Source organism: Myxocyprinus asiaticus, chromosome 41 (assembly GCF_019703515.2).
Source record: "Myxocyprinus asiaticus isolate MX2 ecotype Aquarium Trade chromosome 41, UBuf_Myxa_2, whole genome shotgun sequence".
In the NCBI taxonomy this organism is placed as follows: Eukaryota; Metazoa; Chordata; class Actinopteri; order Cypriniformes; family Catostomidae; genus Myxocyprinus; species Myxocyprinus asiaticus.
In genome coordinates this window covers 1114187-1140000 of record NC_059384.1, presented here as the reverse complement: position 1 = coordinate 1140000, position 25814 = coordinate 1114187, and the positions used below count along the sequence as shown (strand labels likewise).

At 33.6% G+C, this 25814-nt stretch overlaps 1 protein-coding gene across 10 annotated transcripts in view; it reads right to left on the bottom strand.

Moving 5' to 3' along the window:
- The window catches only part of LOC127431906 (receptor-type tyrosine-protein phosphatase mu-like), a 359297-nt gene that overhangs the window by 41461 nt on the left and 292022 nt on the right, over window positions 1–25814 (bottom strand). For 6 of the 10 annotated variants that reach the window (XM_051682543.1, XM_051682548.1, XM_051682545.1 and 3 more), the window contains 2 exons: window positions 21197–21390; window positions 2232–2319 (listed from right to left, as the gene is read on the bottom strand). In XM_051682543.1, the coding sequence (XP_051538503.1) occupies window positions 2232–2319; window positions 21197–21390 (282 nt within the window). Of the gene's footprint in view, window positions 1–2231; window positions 2320–21196; window positions 21391–24252; window positions 24280–25814 lie in introns of all 10 variants that reach the window. The other 4 variants (XM_051682542.1, XM_051682544.1, XM_051682546.1 and 1 more) reach the window with 1 other exon arrangement.

Below are 25814 nucleotides of genomic sequence, written 5' to 3'. Positions count from 1 at the left end.
CTGTCTGTTGTGTATCTGTCTGTCTGTCTATCTTGTCTTTCTGTCTGTCTGCTGTGTATCTGTCTGTCTATCTATCCTGTCTTTCTGTCTGTCTGTTGTGTATCTGTCTGTGTGCCTATCCTCTATTTCTGTCTGTCTGCTGTGTATCTGTCTGTCTATCTATCCTGTCTGTTGTGTATCTGTCTGTCTGTCTGTCTGTCTATCTATCTCTCTATCCTGTCTTTCTGTCTGTCTATTTTGTATCTGTCTGTGTGCCTATCCTCTATTTCTGTCTGTCTGCTGTGTATCTGTCTGTCTATATATCCTGTCTTTCTGTCTGTCTGTTGTGTATCTGTCTGTCTATCTTGTCTTTCTGTCTGTCTGTTTTGTATCTGTCTGTGTGCCTATCCTCTATTTCTGTCTGTCTGCTGTGTATCTGTCTGTCTATCTATCCTGTCTTTCTGTATCTGTCTGTCTGTCTATCCTGTATTTCTGTCCGTCTGTTGTGTATCTGTCTGTCTGTCTGTCTATTTGTCTGTCTGTCTGTCTATCTATCCTGTCTTTCTGTCTATTTTGTATCTGTCTGTGTGCCTATCCTCTATTTCTGTCTGTCTGCTATGTATCTGTCTGTCTGTCTATCCTGTTTTTCTGTCTGTCTGTTGTGTATCTGTCTGTCTGTCTACCTTGTCTTTCTGTCTGTCTGTTGTGTATCTGTCTGTCTATCTATCCTGTCTTTCTGTATCTGTCTGTCTGTCTGTTTATCCTGTATTTCTGTCCATCTGTTGTGTATCTGTCTGTCTATCTGTCTGTCTATCTATCCTGTCTTTCTGTCTAACTGTTTTGTATCTGTCTGTGTGCCTATCCTCTAATTCTGTCTGTCTGCTGTGTATCTTTCTGTCTATCTATCCTGTCTGTTGTGTATCTGTCTGTCTGTCTGTCTATTTGTCTGTCTGTCTGTCTGTCGATCTCTCTATCCTGTCTTTCTGTCTGTCTATTTTGTATCTGTCTGTGTGCCTATCCTCTATTTCTGTCTGTCTGTTGTGTATCTGTCTGTCTGTCTATCTTGTCTTTCTGTCTGTCTGTTGTGTATCTGTCTGTCTGTCTATCTTGTCTTTCTGTCTGTCTGTTGTGTATCTGTCTGTCTGTCTATCTGTGTCTGTCGTCTGTCTGCTATCTGCGTTGTGTGTATCTGTCTGTCTGTCTATCTTGTCTTTCTGTCTGTCTGCTGTGTATCTGTCTGTCTATCTTGTCTTTCTGTCTGTCTGCTGTGTATCTGTCTGTCTATCTATCATATCTTTCTGTCTGTTCTGTATCTGTCTGTCTGTCTGTCTATCTGTCTGTCTATCTATCCTGTCTTTCTGTCTAACTGTTTTGTATCTGTCTGTGTGCCTATCCTCTATTTCTGTCTGTCTGCTGTGTATCTGTCTGTCTGTCTTGTCTTTCTGTCTGTCTGTTGTGTATCTGTCTGTCTGTCTATCCTGTCTTTCTGTCTGTATTTCTGTTGTGTATCTGTCTATCTGTCTTTGTATCTATTTGTCTGTCCATGTCAAATATGGATTATTCTACATAAAACAACCAATGGCATTTGTTCATTTAAGTTACACACTGAACTTACTGTTAGAAGTTTGATCAAATCACTATCAGCCATATTATTAGTGATGCTTGACTTAACAAACACCAGTAATAAACATCTGTCCTTCTGTCTAATATGACTAACTGAATTTAATTCATGCTCTGCAGTTTCTCTCTGTAATTTCATCCAGAAGACAGTATTGCAATGTGACACATTCACCCGCTGCGCTTATTTCAGTTTGACGCCCAGAGGCGAATTCTGGCACGCGACTCACTGCAGTCTTACACGCCTGGAGCTCTAGAGCCTCAATTCTGCGCTGTGATTGGTTCATTTCTCCAAGACAACACATTTTACACCACATGGATCTGTCCAGAGCCTCATGGGACAACTGTGGTACCAAGAGTCCTGTCTTAAAGCAACATCCTCAAAAACTATCCTACTTACTGTAAGCACATTTTCATAATTGCCATTGACACTATGACAGAATGTGTATTCATGGGCGCACACGAGTGTCCGTTTGAGTGAACGTCTCTTTGCTTTTAGAGCATGTTTATAACATGATGTGACTCTAATTAGAGACTTAATTACATGCAGCGCTCGTAAAATAACACACAGATGCTGGGAGAAACACAAACGTTTGCTGATAGCGGCATACAGTCAGGATAGTTTCTGTACGTACATGCAATGATGTTGCCATAACGATTCTTCATTCTGTTCTCGTCTTTTTTCGCAGAGTCCCACGGTGCCGCCTGCCCTTCGAAAAAGCTCTGAAAGAGAGCAAGAAAAACAGAAAAAAATAAATAGATTAAATTGACAGAATCTGTGGCATACTGTTGATTACTACAGAAAATAACTTTTTTTTTTTACTATACAAAATACTGTATGGCTACAAAAATGATATCTCAAAAATAATGTACAGTGGCAAGGAAAAGTATGTGAACCCTTTGTAATTAGCTGGTTTTCTGCATTAATTGGTCATAAAATGTGATCTCATCTTCATCAAAGTCACAAGTATAGACAAACACAATGTGCTTAAGATAACAACACATAAACAATTATAATCTTTCATGTCTTTATTGAACACATCACATTAAACATTCACAGTGCTGTGGAAAAAGTAAGTGAACCCTTGGATAGATCCTCCTTTGGCAGCAATAACCTCAACCAAGCGTTTCTGGTAACTGCGGATTAGACCTGCACAACGTTCAGAAGGATTTCTGGATCATTCTTCCTTACAGAACTGCTTCAGCTCAGACATATTCTTAGTATGTCTGGTGTGAACGGCTCTCTTGAGGTCATTCCACAGCATCTCTATTGGGTTAAGGTCTGGGCTCTGACTGGGACACTCCAAAAGGAGGATTTTCTTTTTTTGAAGTCATTCTGTAGTGGATTTACTTTGATGTTTAGGGTCATTGTCCTGCTGCATCAACCAACTTCTACTGAGCTTCAGCTGGCACGCAGCCACCCTAAAATTATCCTGAAGGATATCTTGATAAAGTTGGGATTTCATTTTTCCCTTGATGATGGCAAGCGGTCCAGTCCCTGAAGCAGCAAAGCAGCCCCAAATCATGACGCTCCCTCCACCGTACTTCACTGTTGGGATGATGTTTTCATGTTGGTATGCAGTGCCCTTTTTATGCCATACATAGTGCTACATGTTCTTCCCAAACAATTCAACCTTAGTTTCATCAGTCCACAAAACATTTTCCCAGTGGCGTTGTGGAGTGTCAAGGTGGTCTTTGGGAAACTTCAGGTGTGCAGTAATGTTTTTGTTGGAAAGCAGCGGCTTCCTTCATGATGTCCTGCCATGAACACCATGCCTGTTTAATGTTTTCCGTATAGTAGACTCATGAACAGAGATGTTCACCAGTTCCAATGATTCCTTCAAGTCTTTATCTGTCACTCTAGGGTTCTTTTTTACCTCATTGAGCATTCTGCGGTGTGCCCTTTGAGCTTGTCTGGACAGCCACTTCTAGTGAGAGTACCTATAGTACTAAATCATCTCCACTGTGAATGTTTGAATGATATATTCAGTATGTACAAGAACAATACAATAATGTGTGTGTTATTAGTTAAAACAGATTGTGTTTGTTCATTATTGTAACTTAGATGATCAAACCTGATTTTAAGACAAATTTATACATAAAAGCCGGTGATTCCAAAGGGTTCACATACTTTTTCTTGCCCCTGCATTTGCACTGAAATGGTTTAAAAGTGATTTTTAAAGAAAAAACAAAATTCAAAGTAACCATTTCAACCAAAACAGCCACTGTCTCCAAATGTATTAAAAATGTTTAATACATGAAGAATCTAGTTAAAAATAAGCCTAATAAAGGAATGTTTCCCACACTTTTCACTAAATGAACACAATGAAGAATGATGTTTGGTCATTTTTTATTTACATGCACCAATATACAACAATGCACAATAATAAAAAGGATTATTTACTGACATATTTTTTACTAAACTGCAAAACTACACTTCTTTTGGAACCCAGCTGGATATTATTATTATTATTATTATTATTATTATTGTTATATAATGCTGAATTATTATTATTTTGAGGATCAGATTTGTTGTACACAACAATAATACATTTCTGTTGTATTTACTTCACCAAGAGCTTTTAATTTGGCCTTTTGTTGACGCTGTGGTCAAATAAAAAGCGCAGTAAAATCATCGCAATATTCAAGATATTATTTAATTACATATCATGATTAAACCAGGATATTCCTCTTCCAAAGAGTGAAGCGCTGACTTCAGTAGTTCAGACCCTGAAGTGCTGTCTCTCGTTACACCGAATGAAATTAAATAGTAGAAAAAACAGAAATAGAGCAAATATAACCACCAGCAGCTGAATCAAACCAGACGTTTGTTTTCCTCCCGACAGAAACTCATGAAACATTTATTTAGTGTGAGGAGGCCGCTCTGCACTCAACGGCCGTGCAATTACAACTAATTATGAAAATAAATGTCAGCTGTGGCTTTTCAGGGCCGGTGGATTTTTCTTTCTTTCTTTTGCTCGTCTGCTCAGATTCTCACTGCCATTTTGCTCTCTCAGACGTGTGAAAGTGAGTTATAAATAGAGCGTAACGAGGCATTATAATCTGCAGTAGCCGGCAGTATCTCACCGGCCAGAGACAATTGATATGATTGCGGGTGATTGTGCACGACTTGAGCTCTTTCTGTGGGGAAGCTGATATTCATCTGAACACAATAATGACACGGGTTTCATCTGCAGAAAAACGTCTCGATCATCCGTCTCTTTGTGGTAGATGACAGCGGCGTGATGGCTGATATTCATGTCGGTAATAACAGCACTAGTACAGCTCGGGCTGATATTGAGAAAGGAAGTGGACCTTTCTGACTAACAACTCTCTGATTGAGGTTACAGTTTGAGTTGGATCTGAGATTACAGCTAAACTGTTATGGTTCTGAACGGGTATGAATCATATGAAATGTTCGCCAGGAAGGTCATCTTTGGGTCTCAAGTAAAGATGAGTCAGATGTGACCTGCGACGCACTTTAATTTGTATGTGTGACTCTCTTATAGTCGAGTAAACCCTCAGATTGACCTTATACATGACTCAGAGGAACAGAAACTAACAACAGCACAACAACAAACTTTTAATGCAATTTCTGTCAGACGGTCGAAGCCTTTATGGTCAACATGAAATCACTTTCTTGTGAAACGCTGATGCCATTAAATCCTTTTATTTTTTTAACCACCTGTCATAGAGACACTTTTTCAGCCGTCTTTGTTCTGAAAGCATTTTTCTCATTCATTTGTTCCATAGTGATTTCATAAAAATCCTTTATAAAAGAGTTGAACCAAACCAATCAGCTCCAAAGTGAATCACAGCATTACAAACTCAGACAAAAAGACAAAGATACAAGACTGTGTACGTCTTTAATGAGGGAGTGAACTACAATCCCATGATGCATTGCGAATACTGAGTATTTTTGTCTTATTTTCCAGTAAAATATCGAAACTTTCTTAATATGTTATTTTTTTAAATGCATCTTGTTTTAAGTAAAATGCATATTACAGGGATGCAAAAAAAAAAAAAAAAAAAAAAAAGGTGCTTTAAATGGTGATAAAGTCATAGCAGGTGTTTCAGTATTTTTTTTAAGTGTTTAAGCTTAAAATATCCCCTTCGAGTGATTTTAATAAGGAAAATGTAGAAAACTTCACCAAACAATATGGGTAAATTTGCTGTGAGTAGTTTGCATCCCTGCATATCACAAGAAAAATATATTCAAATAGGGAAAGACAAAAAAATAAATAAAATAAATAAAAATAATAATTGTTTTATTTTTCTTAACCCATTGGCAAATATATATATATATATATATTTTGTCTCAAGCATAAACCAGGATTCCCACTCTTTTCAAGGCACAATTTTACAGGATATTTTATGTGCTCAACGGTTGTAATATTTAAGCAAAAACACGTGAGATGTCATGATGATGATGATGTATATTGTGGTTATTGTTTTTTTATTTTATAAAATTTATTATTCCATATTTGACAGTTTAGTAAAATTGTATTATGAAAATGGTGTCTAATCAAATTAATTATAATATAAAATAGAATTATTTTAATTAATTAAATTTTTCAACATCACATTATTTTTTTTTTTATTAAAGGTGAAATATGTAACATTTTTCATGTAATATTCGCCCCTTTTTTTTTTTTTTTTTGCCAATGTGTGAACGGCTTGTAACGCAACTTAAAAAATGAGCCCTTCCCGGACTTCCTAGGTTGCCTATTAAAGCCTGTAGACTGATTTTCATGCGAAGGGAGCGGGTTGCTTTTGCCGGGAAAATCCAAAGGACGTGACGTTTATGCGCGCTCCCGAGAGCCTCAGTGCGTCTCTTCCACTATTCAACAGCGACAACAAACTGCAACACTAGATAACGTTATCTTAGAGATGGAATCCAGCAAACGTCCGGCTCCCAGCACAACACCGACTCCTACACAAACTCAGAGTAAACCAAAAAAACATTTATCTACTGAATCCCGTCTGGCTAAGCGGGAACATGATCGTGGTCGAGCGAAAACATCGGCAGGACATTTGATTCCTGGAGGGACCTTCGTTTGGTTCTGGGGATCAAAACCGACCCTGAATTGGCGTTCTTCTGTATTGGACAGGTAAACTTACAGAACTGCAAAGGATGTGAAATATAGTGCCATAAGGATTGATCTGTGTCATTTTAGCTAACGTGATCTTGCCTGCTAACGCTGACGAACTGCAAGCTACCTTGCTTCGTAACTTTCAAATAATTTCAACGATCTTCTCTTTATACTAAAAGTCAGGTATACAGGATAAATGTAAGCAAATACGCTGGTTTCTTGATCATAATATAACATATGACATACAAAACATACAACAGTGCAACAGTAAACTGTCTGGTGTAGTTGGGTAGTATGTAGCTGTGTGTGTGTATCAGTATGCTATGTTAGCCGATAAGTAGTTTTAGTTTAGTCTCAAAGTTTGTAGTAAAACAATCATAACTGTGTAATTTTAATTATGTTACCTCATCTGTCAGCATGATGTCGGTGAATCACGTTCAGTCTCTTTGTACGTTACGTCATTGTTTTGGTCGATGCTCGCGTCCCTATGGAGTGTGTGCACGAGCGCGAGCAACAGGCTGCAGTTCACTTAACGGCCACAGGTGTCACTAATAACAAGGGTTTCTGAATCTTACATACTGCACCTTTAAATTAAGTGCTTTTATACAAAATCCAAAACAACACTGGAGATAGTTTTGTCAAACAAAGTGCTGCAATATTATTATTAAATTATAGTTAACATTACATAACTATACAGTAGAAATATATTTTTGTCTTGTTTTTCTCCATTTCACGTGTCTTTTTAAATCAAGCTTTTATTTTGCTGTTTATGTTTCTGTGTGCTTTTGACGATAGTTTCTCACCTCTGCATGAGCAGTTCACTACATGGCCCAGTGTGGTTATTAAACCCCAAAAGCTGTGATTTAAATATACAGTTGGTATGTGCTGCGCACTTCAGAGCGCTCTGCTCTCTGTCATCTACTACACTCACAGAGCACACGTGATGATCACGATGTTTTCAGTGTATGAGCTGTCAGCATCACACATTCATTTTGAAGCATGCAGCACATGCAGACGATATATTTATTCAATTACATCACATCACATCCTTTTGCAGTTTAATAATCACACTAGGATATATTGCAATTTAATTTGATACAATTATGTAAAATCTGTGACACTCCACGTTTTACAGCTAATGCCATTTTTATGACTGAATTCAGTGATTTCGTCCGTGTTTTCCGAAATCGCGGAAATCATAGTGCCCTATATGTGGTAACCACAGTATAAATGGACTCATCCGACCGCATCACCATGCTACAACCTCAGGGTGTGAATTTATTTCCCCCAACAAAACAAAAAAATCAGCGGGCCAACCGTTGTCATGGTTACAATTTTACAACTTAAATATTCTGGTAGTTAACACAACAGCAATGTTGGAATGAAATAAAAAAAAATCATAATTTGCACTATATCAACACTTAAACTATTTTGTCAGAGCAAAGTAGGGATGTCAGCGCTTGAGCAGAGAATGTACGTGACAGGGCTTCGTTCATGACAGTCAACCGTTGATGTTTTACGATGCCGCTAGCAGTGACAAAACTATATGAACTTGTGTATTTGAACACCTATCCCGATCATAACCATGTTTTTGTACATGTAACAGAAACCTTGTTAGCGACACAGTCAAACTGTTTTATATAATAAAATATTTTCCAGGACATTTAGGTATTTTTCTTATTTTCCATGACTGGAAAACTGCATTGCAAAATTCCAGGTTTTCCAGGATGCGTGGGAACCCTGATAAACTCCTCAAAACTTTGCTAGATTTCTCTGAAAACAAGACTTAATATCTAATAATATAAATAATAAGATATACTTTTTGCTTTAAAGATATTTCGATATTTTTACCGCAAAATAAGACAAAAATACAGTGCATCATGGGAGTGGGCGGTTACTGCAGTGCTCTTTTGGCGCACTTTGTTTGCCGCAATTCTCTGATTGGTGGATATTTCTCTTCAGGATCATGGGTAGTGTAGTATTCCACTAGGACTTCCACTATTGAAACATGATTTCAATATACCATCGATTAACAACCTCGGAGCTCATGGTAAGTCTGTCTTTAAAGGTTTATAAGTTATCAATTTGTCTATGGAATTTTAACTTCTGGAACCAGAATGTTGTGCTTTATTGCCTAGTTAAAAATACGCAGCTAATCACATGATCTTTCCCCAAAACATGCCGAACTTTCACGAAGATAGTGGCAGCCGTCTTGTAAACCGTCACTGCTTCGAGTGTTATTTAATGCAGATTGCATCCTTCCAATGCATGATAAAAATTAAAGACAATGTAATGCATTTTGACATCGCAGGAACGTCACTGCTTCTCTCTCGGTTCCCCTTTCTAACTCATCTGAGAGACGCAGAAACGGCGGCAACTTGTTATTCATGTGTGCCTGGTGTCTGTCGAGACAGCTGTCCCTTCATGTTGCGTAAGAGACAGTGAGATGAGCCTCGCAGAGAGAACGAACGGAGTGACAAGCACCTTTCAAACGCCTGGCAAGCGGTTAATGAGATGCAGAAGTCCGACGTGGACGCTGCGGCGCAGGAAAAGAACGAAAACTGAGTCAAACACGTTGAGATGGGTGTCAGACTGTAGAGTTTCCCACATGTCAGCAGAAACACACACATGCTCCACAGATATTCAAATATTCAAAACGGTTGCACGCAAATGCTTCAGAGAATATTTGCAAAGTCGAGATGTGGTATAAAGTGCAAATTCTGTCAAACAAACATTAAAACGGGATCCGTGAGGATGCAGTATATATGTTTCCTGTGACTGCAATTCGGGTGTACAGAAACAGATGTATGAAATATATGCAAGACTAGAAACATTAAAGGACATCATTATTTACTCATGAATTTTTAAAGAGCTCTTTTACATATAATAAAAGTGAATGGGGACTGGGTTAGTCATCAAAATGACAAAAAAGCACCATAAAAGTATGTGTTCCATATAACTTATGCTCAATGCAAGACTTCTAAACTTATCGGATAGATTTGTAGGAGAAACAACCCCAAATTGAAGTCGTTATTCACTAAAAATCTTCCCTACTCATTCACTTTCATTTCATGGAAAAAGCAGCCCATAGTCTATGAAGCCCATATTAATAATGCATTAGTAATGTCTCATAATGCACCTTATAATATGTTATAACTTCTCATAAATTATTGTAACCACAATTATAATACATGATAATACTTACCTATTCATAGTTATACCTTAGAGTATAATGCATTATAACACAAGCAACATTTCATTTAATCTGCAGAAGTTATAATGTATTATATATCTGTAATATATATATATATGTAATAATGTAGGTATGCTTTAAATAAAGTGACAAAAGCAATGTCTTCTTATAAACATCTATAAGATATTTTTAAGTGGTTATAAGACATCACAAGTCATGCTGGATGTTATAAACATTACACATGCACAAATACATAAATAACACACATTCAGTGTAAATTTTGAGATATTACTTAAACACTTGTAAATCTACAATGTTAAAATAGATCAGAAACTCTAAATATGTATGTTGATCACACATGTAAACACACCCAAGAATAAAAACTAATCAAACAGATTCTATACTGGACTCTATTCAATAAACTTTAATGTTTGTGCATCTTATTTAATAAATAACTTCCATTATAGAAGTCTGACTTGTAATGTATGTTTCAAGTTTATGTTATGACTGTTTATAAGAAGATATTGCTTTTGTAACTTTACTTAAAGCAGTCAAAGAACACTTATAATATGATCATTTTGACTCTTTACACTATAAAGCACTTATACCATTAACTTTATTAACTTCTGTGTGTTATAATGTTGCTTGTGTTATAATGCATTATACTATAAAGTATAACTATGAATAGGGAAAGTCTTATAATGTGTTATAACTGTAGTTATAATTATTTATCAGAAGTTATAATGTATTATAATGTGTATTATGAAACATTATACTATAAAGTATAACTATGAATAGGGAAAGTCTTATAATGTGTTATAACTGTAGTTATAATTATTTATCAGAAGTTATAATGTATTATAATGTGTATTATGAAACATTATACTATAAAGTATAACTATGAATAGGGAAAGTCTTATAGTGTGTTATAACTGTAGTTATAATTATTTATGAGAAGTTATAACGTATTATAATGTGTATTATGAAACATTATACTATAAAGTATAACTATGAATAGGGAAAGTCTTATAATGTGTCATAACTGTAGTTATAATTATTTATCAGAAGTTATAACGTTTTATAATGTGTATTATGAAACATTATACTATAAAGTATAACTATGAATAGGGAAAGTCTTATAATGTGTCATAACTGTAGTTATAATTATTTATCAGAAGTTATAACGTTTTATAATGTGTATTATGAAACATTATACTATAAAGTATAACTATGAATAGGGAAAGTCTTATAGTGTGTTATAACTGTAGTTATAATTATTTATCAGAAGTTATAACGTATTATAATGTGTATTATGAAACATTATACTATAAAGTATAACTATGAATAGGGAAAGTCTTATAGTGTGTTATAACTGTAGTTATAATTATTTATCAGAAGTTATAACGTATTATAATGTGTATTATGAAACATTATACTATAAAGTATAACTATGAATAGGGAAAGTCTTATAATGTGTTATAACTGTAGTTATAATTATTTATCAGAAGTTATAACGTATTATAATGTGTATTATGAAACATTATATTATAAAGTATAACTATGAATAGGGAAAGTCTTATAATGTGTTATAACTGTAGTTATAATTATTTATCAGAAGTTATAACGTATTATAATGTATTATGAAACATTATACTATAAAGTATAACTATGAATAGGGAAAGTCTTATAATGTGTTATAACTGTAGTTATAATTATTTATCAGAAGTTATAACGTATTATAATGTGTATTATGAAACATTATACTATAAAGTATAACTATGAATAGGGAAAGTCTTATAGTGTGTTATAACTGTAGTTATAATTATTTATCAGAAGTTACAACGTTTTATTATGTATTATGAAACATTATACTATAAAGTATAACTATGAATAGGGAAAGTCTTATAATGTGTTATAACTGTAGTTATAATTATTTATCAGAAGTTATAACGTATTATAATGTATTATGAAACATTATACTATAAAGTATAACTATGAATAGGGAAAGTCTTATAATGTGTTATAACTGTAGTTATAATTATTTGTCAGAAGTTATAACGTATTATAATGTGTATTATGTAACATTATACTATAAAGTATAACTATGAATAGGGAAAGTCTTATAATGTGTTATAACTGTAGTTATAATTATTTATCAGAAGTTATAACGTATTATAATGTGTATTATGAAACATTATACTATAAAGTATAACTATGAATAGGGAAAGTCTTATAGTGTGTTATAACTGTAGTTATAATTATTTATCAGAAGTTATAACTTCTTATAATGTGTATTATGAAACATTATACTATAAAGTATAACTATGAATAGGGAAAGTCTTATAGTGTGTTATAACTGTAGTTATAATTATTTATCAGAAGTTATAACGTATTATAATGTGTATTATGAAACATTATACTATAAAGTATAACTATGAATAGGGAAAGTCTTATAATGTGTTATAACTGTAGTTATAATTATTTATCAGAAGTTATAACGTATTATAATGTGTATTATGAAACATTATATTATAAAGTATAACTATGAATAGGGAAAGTCTTATAATGTGTTATAACTGTAGTTATAATTATTTATCAGAAGTTATAACGTATTATAATGTATTATGAAACATTATACTATAAAGTATAACTATGAATAGGGAAAGTCTTATAATGTGTTATAACTGTAGTTATAATTATTTATCAGAAGTTATAACGTATTATAATGTGTATTATGAAACATTATACTATAAAGTATAACTATGAATAGGGAAAGTCTTATAGTGTGTTATAACTGTAGTTATAATTATTTATCAGAAGTTACAACGTTTTATTATGTATTATGAAACATTATACTATAAAGTATAACTATGAATAGGGAAAGTCTTATAATGTGTTATAACTGTAGTTATAATTATTTATCAGAAGTTATAACGTATTATAATGTATTATGAAACATTATACTATAAAGTATAACTATGAATAGGGAAAGTCTTATAATGTGTTATAACTGTAGTTATAATTATTTATCAGAAGTTATAACGTATTATAATGTGTATTATGAAACATTATACTATAAAGTATAACTATGAATAGGGAAAGTCTTATAGTGTGTTATAACTGTAGTTATAATTATTTATCAGAAGTTACAACGTTTTATTATGTATTATGAAACATTATACTATAAAGTATAACTATGAATAGGGAAAGTCTTATAATGTGTTATAACTGTAGTTATAATTATTTATCAGAAGTTATAACGTATTATTATGTATTATGAAACATTATACCATAAAGTATAACTATGAATAGGGAAAGTCTTATAATGTGTTATAACTGTAGTTATAATTATTTATCAGAAGTTATAACGTATTATTATGTATTATGAAACATTATACTATAAAGTATAGCTATGAATAGGGAAAGTCTTATAATGTGTTATAACTGTAGTTATAATTATTTATCAGACGTTATAACGTATTATTATGTATTATGAAACATTATACTATAAAGTATAACTATGAATAGGGAAAGTCTTATAATGTGTTATAACTGTAGTTATAATTATTTATCAGAAGTTATAACGTATTATTATGTATTATGAAACATTATACCATAAAGTATAACTATGAATAGGGAAAGTCTTATAATGTGTTATAACTGTAGTTATAATTATTTATCAGAAGTTATAACGTATTATTATGTATTATGAAACATTATACCATAAAGTATAGCTATGAATAGGGAAAGTCTTATAATGTGTTATAACTGTAGTTATAATTATTTATCAGACGTTATAACGTATTATTATGTATTATGAAACATTATACTATAAAGTATAACTATGAATAGGGAAAGTCTTATAATGTGTTATAACTGTAGTTATAATTATTTATCAGAAGTTATAACGTATTATAATGTATTATGAAACATTATACTATAAAGTATAACTATGAATAGGGAAAGTCTTATAATGTGTTATAACTGTAGTTATAATTATTTATCAGAAGTTATAACGTATTATAATGTGTATTATGAAACATTATACTATAAAGTATAACTATGAATAGGGAAAGTCTTATAGTGTGTTATAACTGTAGTTATAATTATTTAGCAGAAGTTACAACGTTTTATTATGTATTATGAAACATTATACTATAAAGTATAACTATGAATAGGGAAAGTCTTATAGTGTGTTATAACTGTAGTTATAATTATTTAGCAGAAGTTACAACGTTTTATTATGTATTATGAAACATTATACTATAAAGTATATCTATGAATAGGGAAAGTCTTATAATGTGTTATAACTGTAGTTATAATTATTTATCAGAAGTTATAACGTATTATAATGTGTATTATGAAACATTATACTATAAAGTATAACTATGAATAGGGAAAGTCTTATAATGTGTTATAACTGTAGTTATAATTATTTATCAGAAGTTATAACGTATTATAATGTGTATTATGAAACATTATACTATAAAGTATAACTATGAATAGGGAAAGTCTTATAATGTGTTATAACTGTAGTTATAATTATTTATCAGAAGTTATAACGTATTATAATGTGTATTATGAAACATTATACTATAAAGTATAACTATGAATAGGGAAAGTCTTATAATGTGTTATAACTGTAGTTATAATTATTTATCAGAAGTTATAACGTATTATATATGAGACATGCAGTATAATGCATTTATAATGCCTTTACAATGCAGTATAAATATAGGCTTCATAGAAAATGTTACCAGAAAGTCATATAGGTTTACATGAGGTGATAACAGAATTTTGCATATTTTTGGGGCGTGAACTATTTCTTTAAAAGCTGAAAAGAAACTGGATTGTAAAATGATTCAGACTTTTCTTGATGGGAAAATAATCTTTTGAAATATAAAACTATGGTGCAGAATAAATGAGTTTCACAGCAGACTGAGATGGACTGAAATAGTAAAATGGCTGGCAGGACGCTCCAGGCGCCTTCTGTCCCTCTAGGCCACTCGCTGTGATTGGATGATCCTCAAAACCTCAGCCAATCAGAAACATGACTGGAATGATGAGCCAAAGCTATGGCACCGTTTTCTTTGGCAAAGCTAAACTCATGTTAAAATCTGTGAAATCTGGATTCCTCAAGAAACAGGATGGCGGTAAGACAACAACTCAATCACAAATGTATACAGTAAAACCTCCGAGAATGTTTTAGTTAGATATTACCATGCGACATCAGAAATCCTTGTGTATTTTGGCGAAATTGGATGACATCATAACAAACAGACAGATTTATGCAATATTCTGAAATGAAACTGATACTAAACGCATGAATAAAACACAGTTAAAACAGTTAATAATGCATGTTAAGATGCAGAGGCGAGCAGGAGATCACATTATTGTTATGCATCACAGCATACTGAAGCTGCAACAGAGGAAACACTGAGGTGTTTGTGGATGGATTACAGCGGACGGGAGCGCAAGAGCCGTTCACAAGCCATGAGAAAATAGCAACAGAACAGCATGATGAAATGTGGCTGAATGCAAATATCAAACCCGAGACTTTTATAATGTGTCTAAAGTTTCCTAAAACACATTAAATACAGTATATGAAGGGTGTTTGGTGTTAAAATCACATTGGAGACAAGGATTATAGTTTGGTTTAGAAGCCTCTGTTGTGTTTTGTCCGCAAATAAACTCTAAATTTATATATATATATATATATATATATATATATATATATATATATATATATATATAGTCCTAAATTTGTAAGCATGTCATTTTGGTTCTGTTCACCCCATACCCCTCCAAATAGTTTTATTTTATTCCACTTGAAGGCAGAAAGCACTAGAAAAAATATTTTTTCCTCTCTCACATTCCATCACAATATACAGATCTGAAATGTAGGTGGCGCTCTAACACATTTTATCCCTCACAGATGTGCTCGTCCATAGACATTCAGTCTAATGTTCAGTTCAAGCACCACCCTCATTATTTCATTGAATATCTCGGCCTATGAGTGGACTAGAAGATCAATCAAAGTGTCATTAGAAAGCTGAGATCATCCTCTTTGCGATGATGTAACATTTATCATTAATAGTCGATAACATATATTTCTGCTAATTTGTTTTGCATGCTTTTCCTGCGGCACTTCTCATTTTGTTCTGGACATCTAAGATATAACATTGGATTATTAAGCCAAGCAAGCTCACAGACAAGTAAACAATGGATCATTTTTAGAGAACTTCCTAGGGTAAAAGCAGATATAAAGTTTTTGGCTACTTGGGGCTTACAGCAGCAGTGATCGGAGCATAAAAGAGACGTTTGTATTTGATTACTTTTGTATGTGATTCTTTTAAACTGTGGTATTATTGTAATAAAATAGTCATGTTCATGAGAATAAGAGCTTTTATTTGATATATGAATTGTCTATTTATGTGCTATTTTAAAGACTTTTATATTCATATTAATATTTCTACCACTTAACCACTAGGAGGCGCTTATTTGCGACGCAAATGATTTGAGGCCTTATTTTGTTAATTTATGTAACATAAATGCAGAAGTGATGGGTATCTACGGAAAGTTCAGATTCTAAGCTTTCAAATGATACCACATATGCCTGACTTATGTATACGGGGACTTGAGTATTTTAAGCGTAAGCTTATTTAGCGATATAGCGCCCCCTATATCAGAGTTAAACAGAGTTTAAGAGGTTAAACAAGGCTTTTATTTGTTCTGTTGAAGAAAACACTTCTCTTACTCTACAATTATTATACTCTACAGATTCTAACAGATGTTATACTACAAATAAGCATAATAATACAGATTCTAAGTTTAGCTATTGACCCTTCGTTAAGCTCTCCTTTGATGCTGTTGCTCTTTTTAGACAAGCTTTACCGAATGTACCGTAGGATGCACTGGAAAGCATTTTATCTGATGTTTTTCTTAAAGAAATTGTTAAAATGTGCAGTAACATGATTTTGTATCTCTCTGTGAAGATGGTGAATCAAAAATGTGGCAACACTTATCAAAGTCACCTTAATTATATATATAGATAAAATTTGTTGTTGGTCATGTTATAATGCATTATAATTGTGGTTAGAATTATTTATGAGTAGTTATAACATATGAGATTTTAGGAATGCATTATAATACATTTATAATGCCTTAACAATGCATTATAAATATGCGCTTCATAGAAAGTGATGTCAGCAGGATGGTTCCTTACATTTTTGGGTGTTTCTTCAACTTACAAGGGTTTATTTTTTATTAAAACGAACAGATTTCTACTTTTTGTTATATGAAGGTCACATTAAAACTAAACTTTAAAATTGATTTATAGTATGTTAAAAGATATTCCTTACTGTGTACTGTTTCTAATCCCAGATGCAGATTTATTGTAAAAAAAAAAAAATCCAATAATAACCACAAATAAATGAAGATTTGGTGCATAACACGGGAGTTTAAACTAAAAACAAGCCCAAAATACACTCAGGACTCTTATTTTGAAATGTCTGTGCTTCCAAACAAAACATGCACTCTTACAATCATCTACAATGTATTACAATAAAAATACTATAAAGTAAACATTGTCACATGGGCTAATAAATACTGTATAAGCAGTAATTCATTAACAGCTCTCATCAATAGTAGATCAACAGAGTTTGCTTGTCAATTGTCCAGTATTCCTGTATTATAAAATACTCTCTTCCTTTTCTCTGTCAGACAAAATCAACATGAACAATCAATAAATGTTTCATAAATAAACATTCAACAATGTCTATGCTTCATATGTGTCTTTTAAAATATATATATTTTGCAATAATAATCGTGATTTAGTCCATAAACAGTGATGATGACAGTGACTTGGTTTCGTTACAATCCTATTTATGTAAATATTCAACAAATTTAGATTTTTATCGCCTATATATATTCATCAGATTAAGGGTTTTGGCCACAGAGGAGCATAAAAAACTATCGGCAACAATCAGTGTTGTTTTTTATTCCAATAACCAATAGTTCCAAAAAGCATCTATCGGCACCGATTAATCGGTAAAACCGATATATTGGTCGACCACTAGTACTAGGAAAGAAGTGTCAGTGAAGAGCACACTTTAGATGAAATATAAACAAAACAAAGAAAAATCAACAGAGTATCACTTGTGCACAGAATATTTTTATTATTATTATTTGTGTGTATTTAGGATGCATACAATTTTATGAAATGTTATGAAATAAGCCTTAGCAAGACACCCCTAACCTAACCTAATCTAATCTAAACTATCTAATCTAATCTAACCAAACTAATATAATCTAACCTAACTAATCTAACTTTACCTAATCTAATCTAACCTAACTAATCTAATCTAACCAAACTAATATAATCTAATCTAATCTAACCTAACTAATCTAACCTTACCTAACCTAATCTAATCTAACCTAATATAACCTAACCTAACTAATCTAATCTAATCTAACCAAACTAATCTAATCTAATCTAACCTAATCTAACCAAACTAATCTAATCTAATCTAACATAATCTAATCAAACCTAATATAACCTAACCTAATATAACCTAACCTAACTAACCTAACCTAACCTAATCTAACCTAGCCTAATCTAATCTAACCTAATCTAATCTAACCTAACTAATCTAATCTAACCAAACTAATCTAATCTAATCTAATCTAATTTAACTAATTTAACCTTACCTAACTTAATCTAATCTAACCTAATATAACCTAACCTAACTAATCTAATCTAACCAAACTAATCTAATCTAATCTAACCTAATCTAATCTAACCAAACTAATCTAATCTAACATAATCTAATCAAACCTAATCTAACCTAACCTAATCTAACCTAGCCTAATCTAATCTAACCTAATCTAATCTAACCTAACTAATCTAATCTAACCTAACTAATCTAATCTAACCAAACTAATCTAATCTAATCTAACCTAACTAATCTAACCTTACCTAACCTAATCTAATCTAACCTAATATAACCTAACCTAATATAACCTAACCTAACTAATCTAATCTAATCTAACCTAATCTAATCTAACCAAACTAATCTAATCTAACCAAACCAATCTAATCTAATCTAATCTAACCTAATATAACCTAACCTAATATAACCTAACCTAAACTAATCTAATTTAATCTAATCTAATTTAACCTAATCTAACCTAACATAATCTAACCCAACCTAATCTAATCTAACTAATCTAATCTAACCTAATCTAACCCTAACCTAATCTAACCCTAACCTAATCTAACCTAACCTAATCTAACTAATCTAATCTAACCTAATCTAACTTTACCTAACCTAATATAATTTTACCTAGCCTAATCTAATTTAATCTAATCTAATCTAACCTAATCTAACCCTAACCTAACTAATCTAATCTAACCTAATCTAACTCTAACCTAATCTAACCTAACTAATCTAACCTAACCAAATCTAACCTAACATAATCTAACCTAATCTAACCCTAACCTAATCTAACCTAATCTAACCCTAACCTAATCTAACCCTAACCTAATCTAATCTAACTAATCTAATCTAACCTAATCTAACTTTACCTAACCTAATCTAACCCTAACCTCCTAATCTAATCTAACCTAATCTAATCTAACTTTACCTAACCTAATCAAATCTAACCTAACCTAACTAATCTAACCTAATCTAACTTTACCTAACCTAATCTAACCCTAACCTAACCCTAATTTACACTATACCACTCTATGACCTTAATAAACATGTAAATGAATGCTGATTTCTAAAAATTAATTTACTTTGGAGCAAATCCTTGTTCATTTGTGAATGAGGGTTGACACATCATTTAATCCACAACAAATGTATTTAGTAAAGATCGTTTTATTATAAATAATTTATCTGACAAAAGTTTCAAGCTATCCAAACAGAGGCCTTCCACAGACTTCCTTCAGAAAAGAGCAAAAGCCTGTGCGATAATATGGTGGAAGGCAACTGTTGCTGATTGGTCAGTGACATTTTAAAGGCGGGGCTTAGTGAATGGTAAAAGACAAACTACAGGACAACATGGCGGGAGCTAACAGGTCATATTGCCAACTAGCAAGCAACTAAAACATCTAATGTTTACATATATCCAAAAATGTCATCTTACCTCATTAATCTTTTCCAAAGTTAATGTATGGATTAAGAAGCATGGATCGGAGGGAAAGATAAGGGAATATTTTAGTGTTTTCTCTACAAGCTCAATGACCTTTAAACATGTTAGCAGAAACACTGTTTTCACTGTTATGGACATTCATAATGAAGGAGAAAAACACAGTAAAGACAAGCAACTTTCACATGGAGGAAAGGGAGGGGGTTTGTGAATGCTCTGACAGTACTTTATCTGAAAATCTACCTGAACTCTAAAAACTATCTTTATCCATAATGAATCGAGCCCTCAGGGCCACCCTGAACCGCAAACCGTGGACGGTCGAAACAGAGTCTTTAATTCAGATGTGAGTGATGTAGCGGGTGATACAGGCAGGAAATAAACACAGAGAGGGTGACGACGTTTTTTTAACGAGATGAGCTGTGTACTCAAACGCTTAACGCTGCTGACATCTCAGTTGCATTAGCTGTTAACAAACAGTCGTGGCGGCTTGATCCCTCCAGTGTGTGTGTGTGTGTGTGTGAGACTAATTTTCACAACCGGATGATTTAGTGCTGGTTGGTGGTGATTTCGTTTCAGTTTCTTGAGGTAAAGACAGAGTGTACGGTCAAGGGTTTGGTGATGATGCAAAGACACAGGAATGACTTCTTGAATATTAAAAGCTCATGAAAGTTTCATTCAGAGAAAGAAAGAAAACACAAACATCATGCAGTGATGTATTGTACAAAGGCGTGACAAAACGTGTAAATCAACATATAAAGGAGAATGCTCAAAGAAAATAAACAATATATGAACGCAATGACATGACAAAGAAAATAAAGGGAACTCTTGAACTTTAAAGGGATAGTTCATCGAAAATGAAAACGTAGTCATTATTTACTCACTCTCATGTTGTATGGAATTGGCTATTTTTACCAAATTTTTAAGACCTTGGAATATAGCACAGAAGTCTTATGGACTGCTTGTTTTTGGTGCTTTTATGGTAATTTTTGTCGTTTTTCCAACTCAGCAGTCTATGAACTGTCATTGCTGTGTTTCCATGGAAAAAAGAACAGCAAACAGGTTTTTAATAACATGAGGATGTGTAAATAATGACAGTGTTATCATTTTTGTGTTTGGTGGTCATCACAAGCTTGTATGTTGAATCTTTGCAATGGTGACTCACCTCGTATTCCTCTTTGAAGCCGTAACCCTCGGCACATTTCATTTGTGTGATGTGTTGTAGGAGATCCGCAACACGGATCGCCGGATGAAGCTGTCCGGTCTGGTACGGGACGTCCACAGCTTCACATTTCTTATAGGAATGAGTGTGCGACTGGACCAGACTGCTGGTTTCGCTGTTCATGGCGTGATTCTCATCTAATGGGACAAAAGCAAAGCCGGAGGGTCATAACAAATGACAACAAGGACATTGCTGTAAAAACTGTAAAGGAATGGATGAAAAAAAGGTTTACGGTAGTTAAATGACAACTACATGAAGAGATGGGCACTGATCGCACAGAAATAACAGGTGATGCTAATTTAACATGTGCATCAACAGAATGCCATTGAGAAACATCAAAGATTTGCATTCATATTGCAGCATAAACACAAAACAGGTTTGTTAAAAGCAATTATATTTGTTTCAAAACTACCTGAACACTAAGATCTACACAAAGACTTGCTATCTGATGTCAAAATGAGATCGCACGAATGGTGAAATGGTGGCATCCTTGGCGGACGCAGGGTTACGGTGGTGGCTAACATGGAAATGTCCAGATGTGGCACCGTCACAACAGGGTTGGGAGTTGTGAAACCAAAACCAAATGAAAGCACAGCTGGGGATGCAGGTGGCTGGAGGGTGTCACATATGTATGAAGAGGGCGTCACGGCCATGCTAGCTAATGGTGGCACAGGTGGACGGGGAGGGCGAGATGCGACACAAGGCCATGCGAGAGAGGCGACACGGTTTGAGGGGGGTGGGGGGGGAGTAGACCCCACTGACAGTCACCCCCCAAAAAACACAACTTACCATTAATGGGCACTTTTTAAGACATAGAGGTTAAATGTGAAGAAAGAAAAAGAGGAAAAGAGAGGAAACAGGATTTAAGCAACAAGATAGTTGAAGCAGAGAAGCTACACACGCTAACTTGACGTTTGTCTGACTCATTAACTATCTGATGTGCAAAAAAATAAAAGAATGATACGAGGCCAAATCGACAAATAAAAACAATTGGAATAACCTGCAATAGAGCGCAACAGTCGGGTTCCGGAAGTAAAAATGGCATTTAAAATCTCCATGGTGAAACGTTTTTAGCGATTAGAGCGATAAAACGTGTTTGTTTAATTCCTGATGAAGTACTACACTACCCACTATCCTACAAGCAACCGACTTCTCTCAATTGAACGTTATAACGTCATATAAAACAACGAAAGTGGCGCCGTCAACAGATAAATACTTTTTTGTACATTTTTAGCAATAGCGAATAAACCTACCATGAGTTCTGAAGCTGTTAACTTTGGTATATGCATTAAAAAAAATAAAAAAATCTTGTTTAATTGACGAATTCCTGTTGAAGTATTAAATTAACCACCAATCTGAGAAGTTGCTGTTACCATAGGAATAGGAAACGTAGCAAGCAGGGTTGTGGCGAGATTCTAGTGATTCTAGCGAAAGCTAGCTAAAATGAAATAACGTAAACCAATTTTGCGTTCATATCGGATCGTAATTACCATAATTACCACTACCGACTAAATTGTTCACATTTTTGTAGAACTCGTAATTGCAAGTTGGCAACGTAGAATTTTACGAAAGCACGAATTCTCTCACTTGACCACTATGACGTCATATAAAACAACGAAAAAATAAAATACTTTTTTGTAAATTTTTTGCAATAGCGAATAAACCTACCATGAGTTCTGAAGCTGTTAACTTTGGTATATGCATTAAAATAAAAACTAAATCTTGTTTAATTGACGAATTCCTGTTGAAGTATTCAATTAACCACCAATCTGAGAAGTCGCTGTTACCATGGGAATAGGAAATGCAGCAAACAGGGTGGTGGCGAGATTTTGTATTCTAGTGAAGGCTAGCTAACATTAGCTAACGTTAACCAATTCTGCATTCATATCACGTCGGAATTACCGTAATTACCACTTCTGACTGAAACTCGGAAATCCAAGTTGGAAATGTAAAGCACCGACTTCTCTCACTTGACCTTTATGACATAATATAAAAACAATAAAATTGACAATGGTGTCAACAGATAAAATTAAATTTTTACAAAACGTTTGTGGCGAGATTTAGCATTCTAGTGAAGGCTAGCTAACGTTAGCTAACATAAGCTAATTCCGCGTTTATTTGAGTTTGGAATTACCATAATTACCTCTTCTGACTGAAACTTTCACAAATTCGTCAAACTTGTAATTCCAAGTGGGAAACGTAGGAGTTTAAAGAAGGCTCAGACTACTTTTATTTGACGATAGTGACGTCATATTAAAACAACGAAACTGGCAGCGGTGTCAACTGTGTGTATCGAATCGAATGTTGCAATGTTATGATTCATCTCAAAGTTTGCTGGTTTGGTTCATGGTTTCAGAACTCTTTTTCTAAAATGTTTAATGGTGAAAATAATGGGTAAAATATTTTTGGAATCCTAAAAAATGGGCAGTCACTGTTGCGCTCTATAAAACACCTTACGCCCTCTTCTAACATAGTGAGTTGGTGTTATACTTTGCTTTCATTAATGATTGTAATGGATTATCATTAAGAATTGGGTAATATTGAATACTATTTAGTTTATTAAAACAAGGACATAATTTAATGTACACAATATAACTTAAAAATGACAAACTACAAAAACACTGTGTGGTTTAAATACTAGCGTGAGTATAAAAACTAGCAGTATAGTCACATGAAACTGTTGGAGCATATTAAATAATCTGTCATTTTATTTGTTTATTTGTTTGTGCCACACTGTCACGCCCCCCTCATCCGGTCCACATTATCTGTCCATGCACATGAGAGGTCAGACACATACGTGACATCACACGCACGACACGAAATGCGGATGGGATGAGGTGAAGCTTCGCTTGGGGAGGTCAAACCCTAATCTCACAGAGAGTAAAGCAGGCAGGTATGGATGTGAGGAAGCGTCATATCTATTTCCTGTCTGATTCTCAGAACACAAACACACTCAAGAGTCCATTCTCATGTGTGCAAACAGAAAGAAGGTTTCTCACCTAAGATAGCAGTCGGCACAAAAGGGTCTGCCCATCATGTGGAGGTTTACAAAGAAGAGAGAATATAGAAAAATACATTTTCAGTCCATTGCAATTCGAGAGAAATCGTTTAATAGCAAAGCTAAAGTCAGTACTGCATTTGCCAACACACATTTATGTCAAATAAACATAGGAATACATTAGTGTAAAGGCGGTTCTAAAAGGCCCCATGAAACAGTTTGACAAGCGCAGTTGTTTTTCTGTGTTAACATATTTCCTGTTAACAATAAGCTGGTGTTGGGCATATCAAAAGGCTTCTTCCTGTTTTTAAATATCCAATAGACTTTATTTGACGTGTAAATTGCGAACAGCCTTTAGTTTACATTTAAATAGCCAACAGCATTTAGTTTACACTTTAGTTTTTACGCTTAAATAGATAAATAGTCAATAGATTTTAGTTTACGCTTAAATATCAAATAGCCTTTAGTTTATGCTTTACGTTTAAATAACAAACATCCATTAGTTTACACTTTAATTAACTTTTAAATAGCCAGTAGACTTTAATTCACGTTTAAATAGCCAATAGCTTTTAGTTTATGTTTAAATAGCCTTTAGTTTACACTTAAATAGCCAATAGCCTTTATTTTACATTTTGTTTACGCTTAAATAGATAAATAGCCAATAGCTTTTAGTTTACATTTAAATAGCCAATATCAATTAGTTTACGCTTTAGTTTATGCTTAAATAGGCAATAGCCTTTAGTTTATATTTGAAAAGCCAACAGCATTTAGTTTTCACTTTAGTTTACGCTTAAATAGATAAATAGCCAATAGCTTTTAGTTTACGTTTAAATAGCCAATATCAATTAGTTTACGCTTTAGGGGCCATTTACACAACAACTAAAAACGGATAACTTTTTATGCGTTTTGGCTGTTCGTTTACACGAAAACGGGTTTCAAAGTGCAAGTTTTTGAAAACGATGCCGTTATCGTCTCTGTGTAAACATTCAAAAACGCGAATTTGTAAAAACGATGACGTCATGTGCACGCGTATTACGTGTTCAGTCTATAGGCATGCATGCGAGTACTTCAAAACAACGCACAAGACATTCGAAACTACAATGGCGGTCTACAGGACTGTGTTTGTGCTGCTCAAGATTTTGAGTTTATTGACGCTTCTCCAGCAAAGTAATTGTAGTAATAAAGCAACCTCATCGTCCGTCCAGACAAAATTGCTCGATGCTTTCGCCATCTTCATTTTTTGTATTCACCGCTCTGTGGAGGAATGCTTATGTGCGCAGGCGCGTAGTGTTTCTTTACAAAGTGACATCGCCAACTACTGGCCTGGCATGCATAATACAGTGTTTTTAGTCGTTTTCGCGGATCCATTTGAACGGGGATCGTTGTGACAATGTTGTCGTCTGTACGCGAAACTTTTCAAAAACACAAAGGAAAAAACGTTTCCATTTTTAGTATATCGTTGTCATGTAAACGTACCCTTAGTTTATGCTTAAATAGGCAATAGCATTTAGTATATACTTTAATTTATGTTTAAATAGCCAATAGCTTTTACTTTGTTTAAAT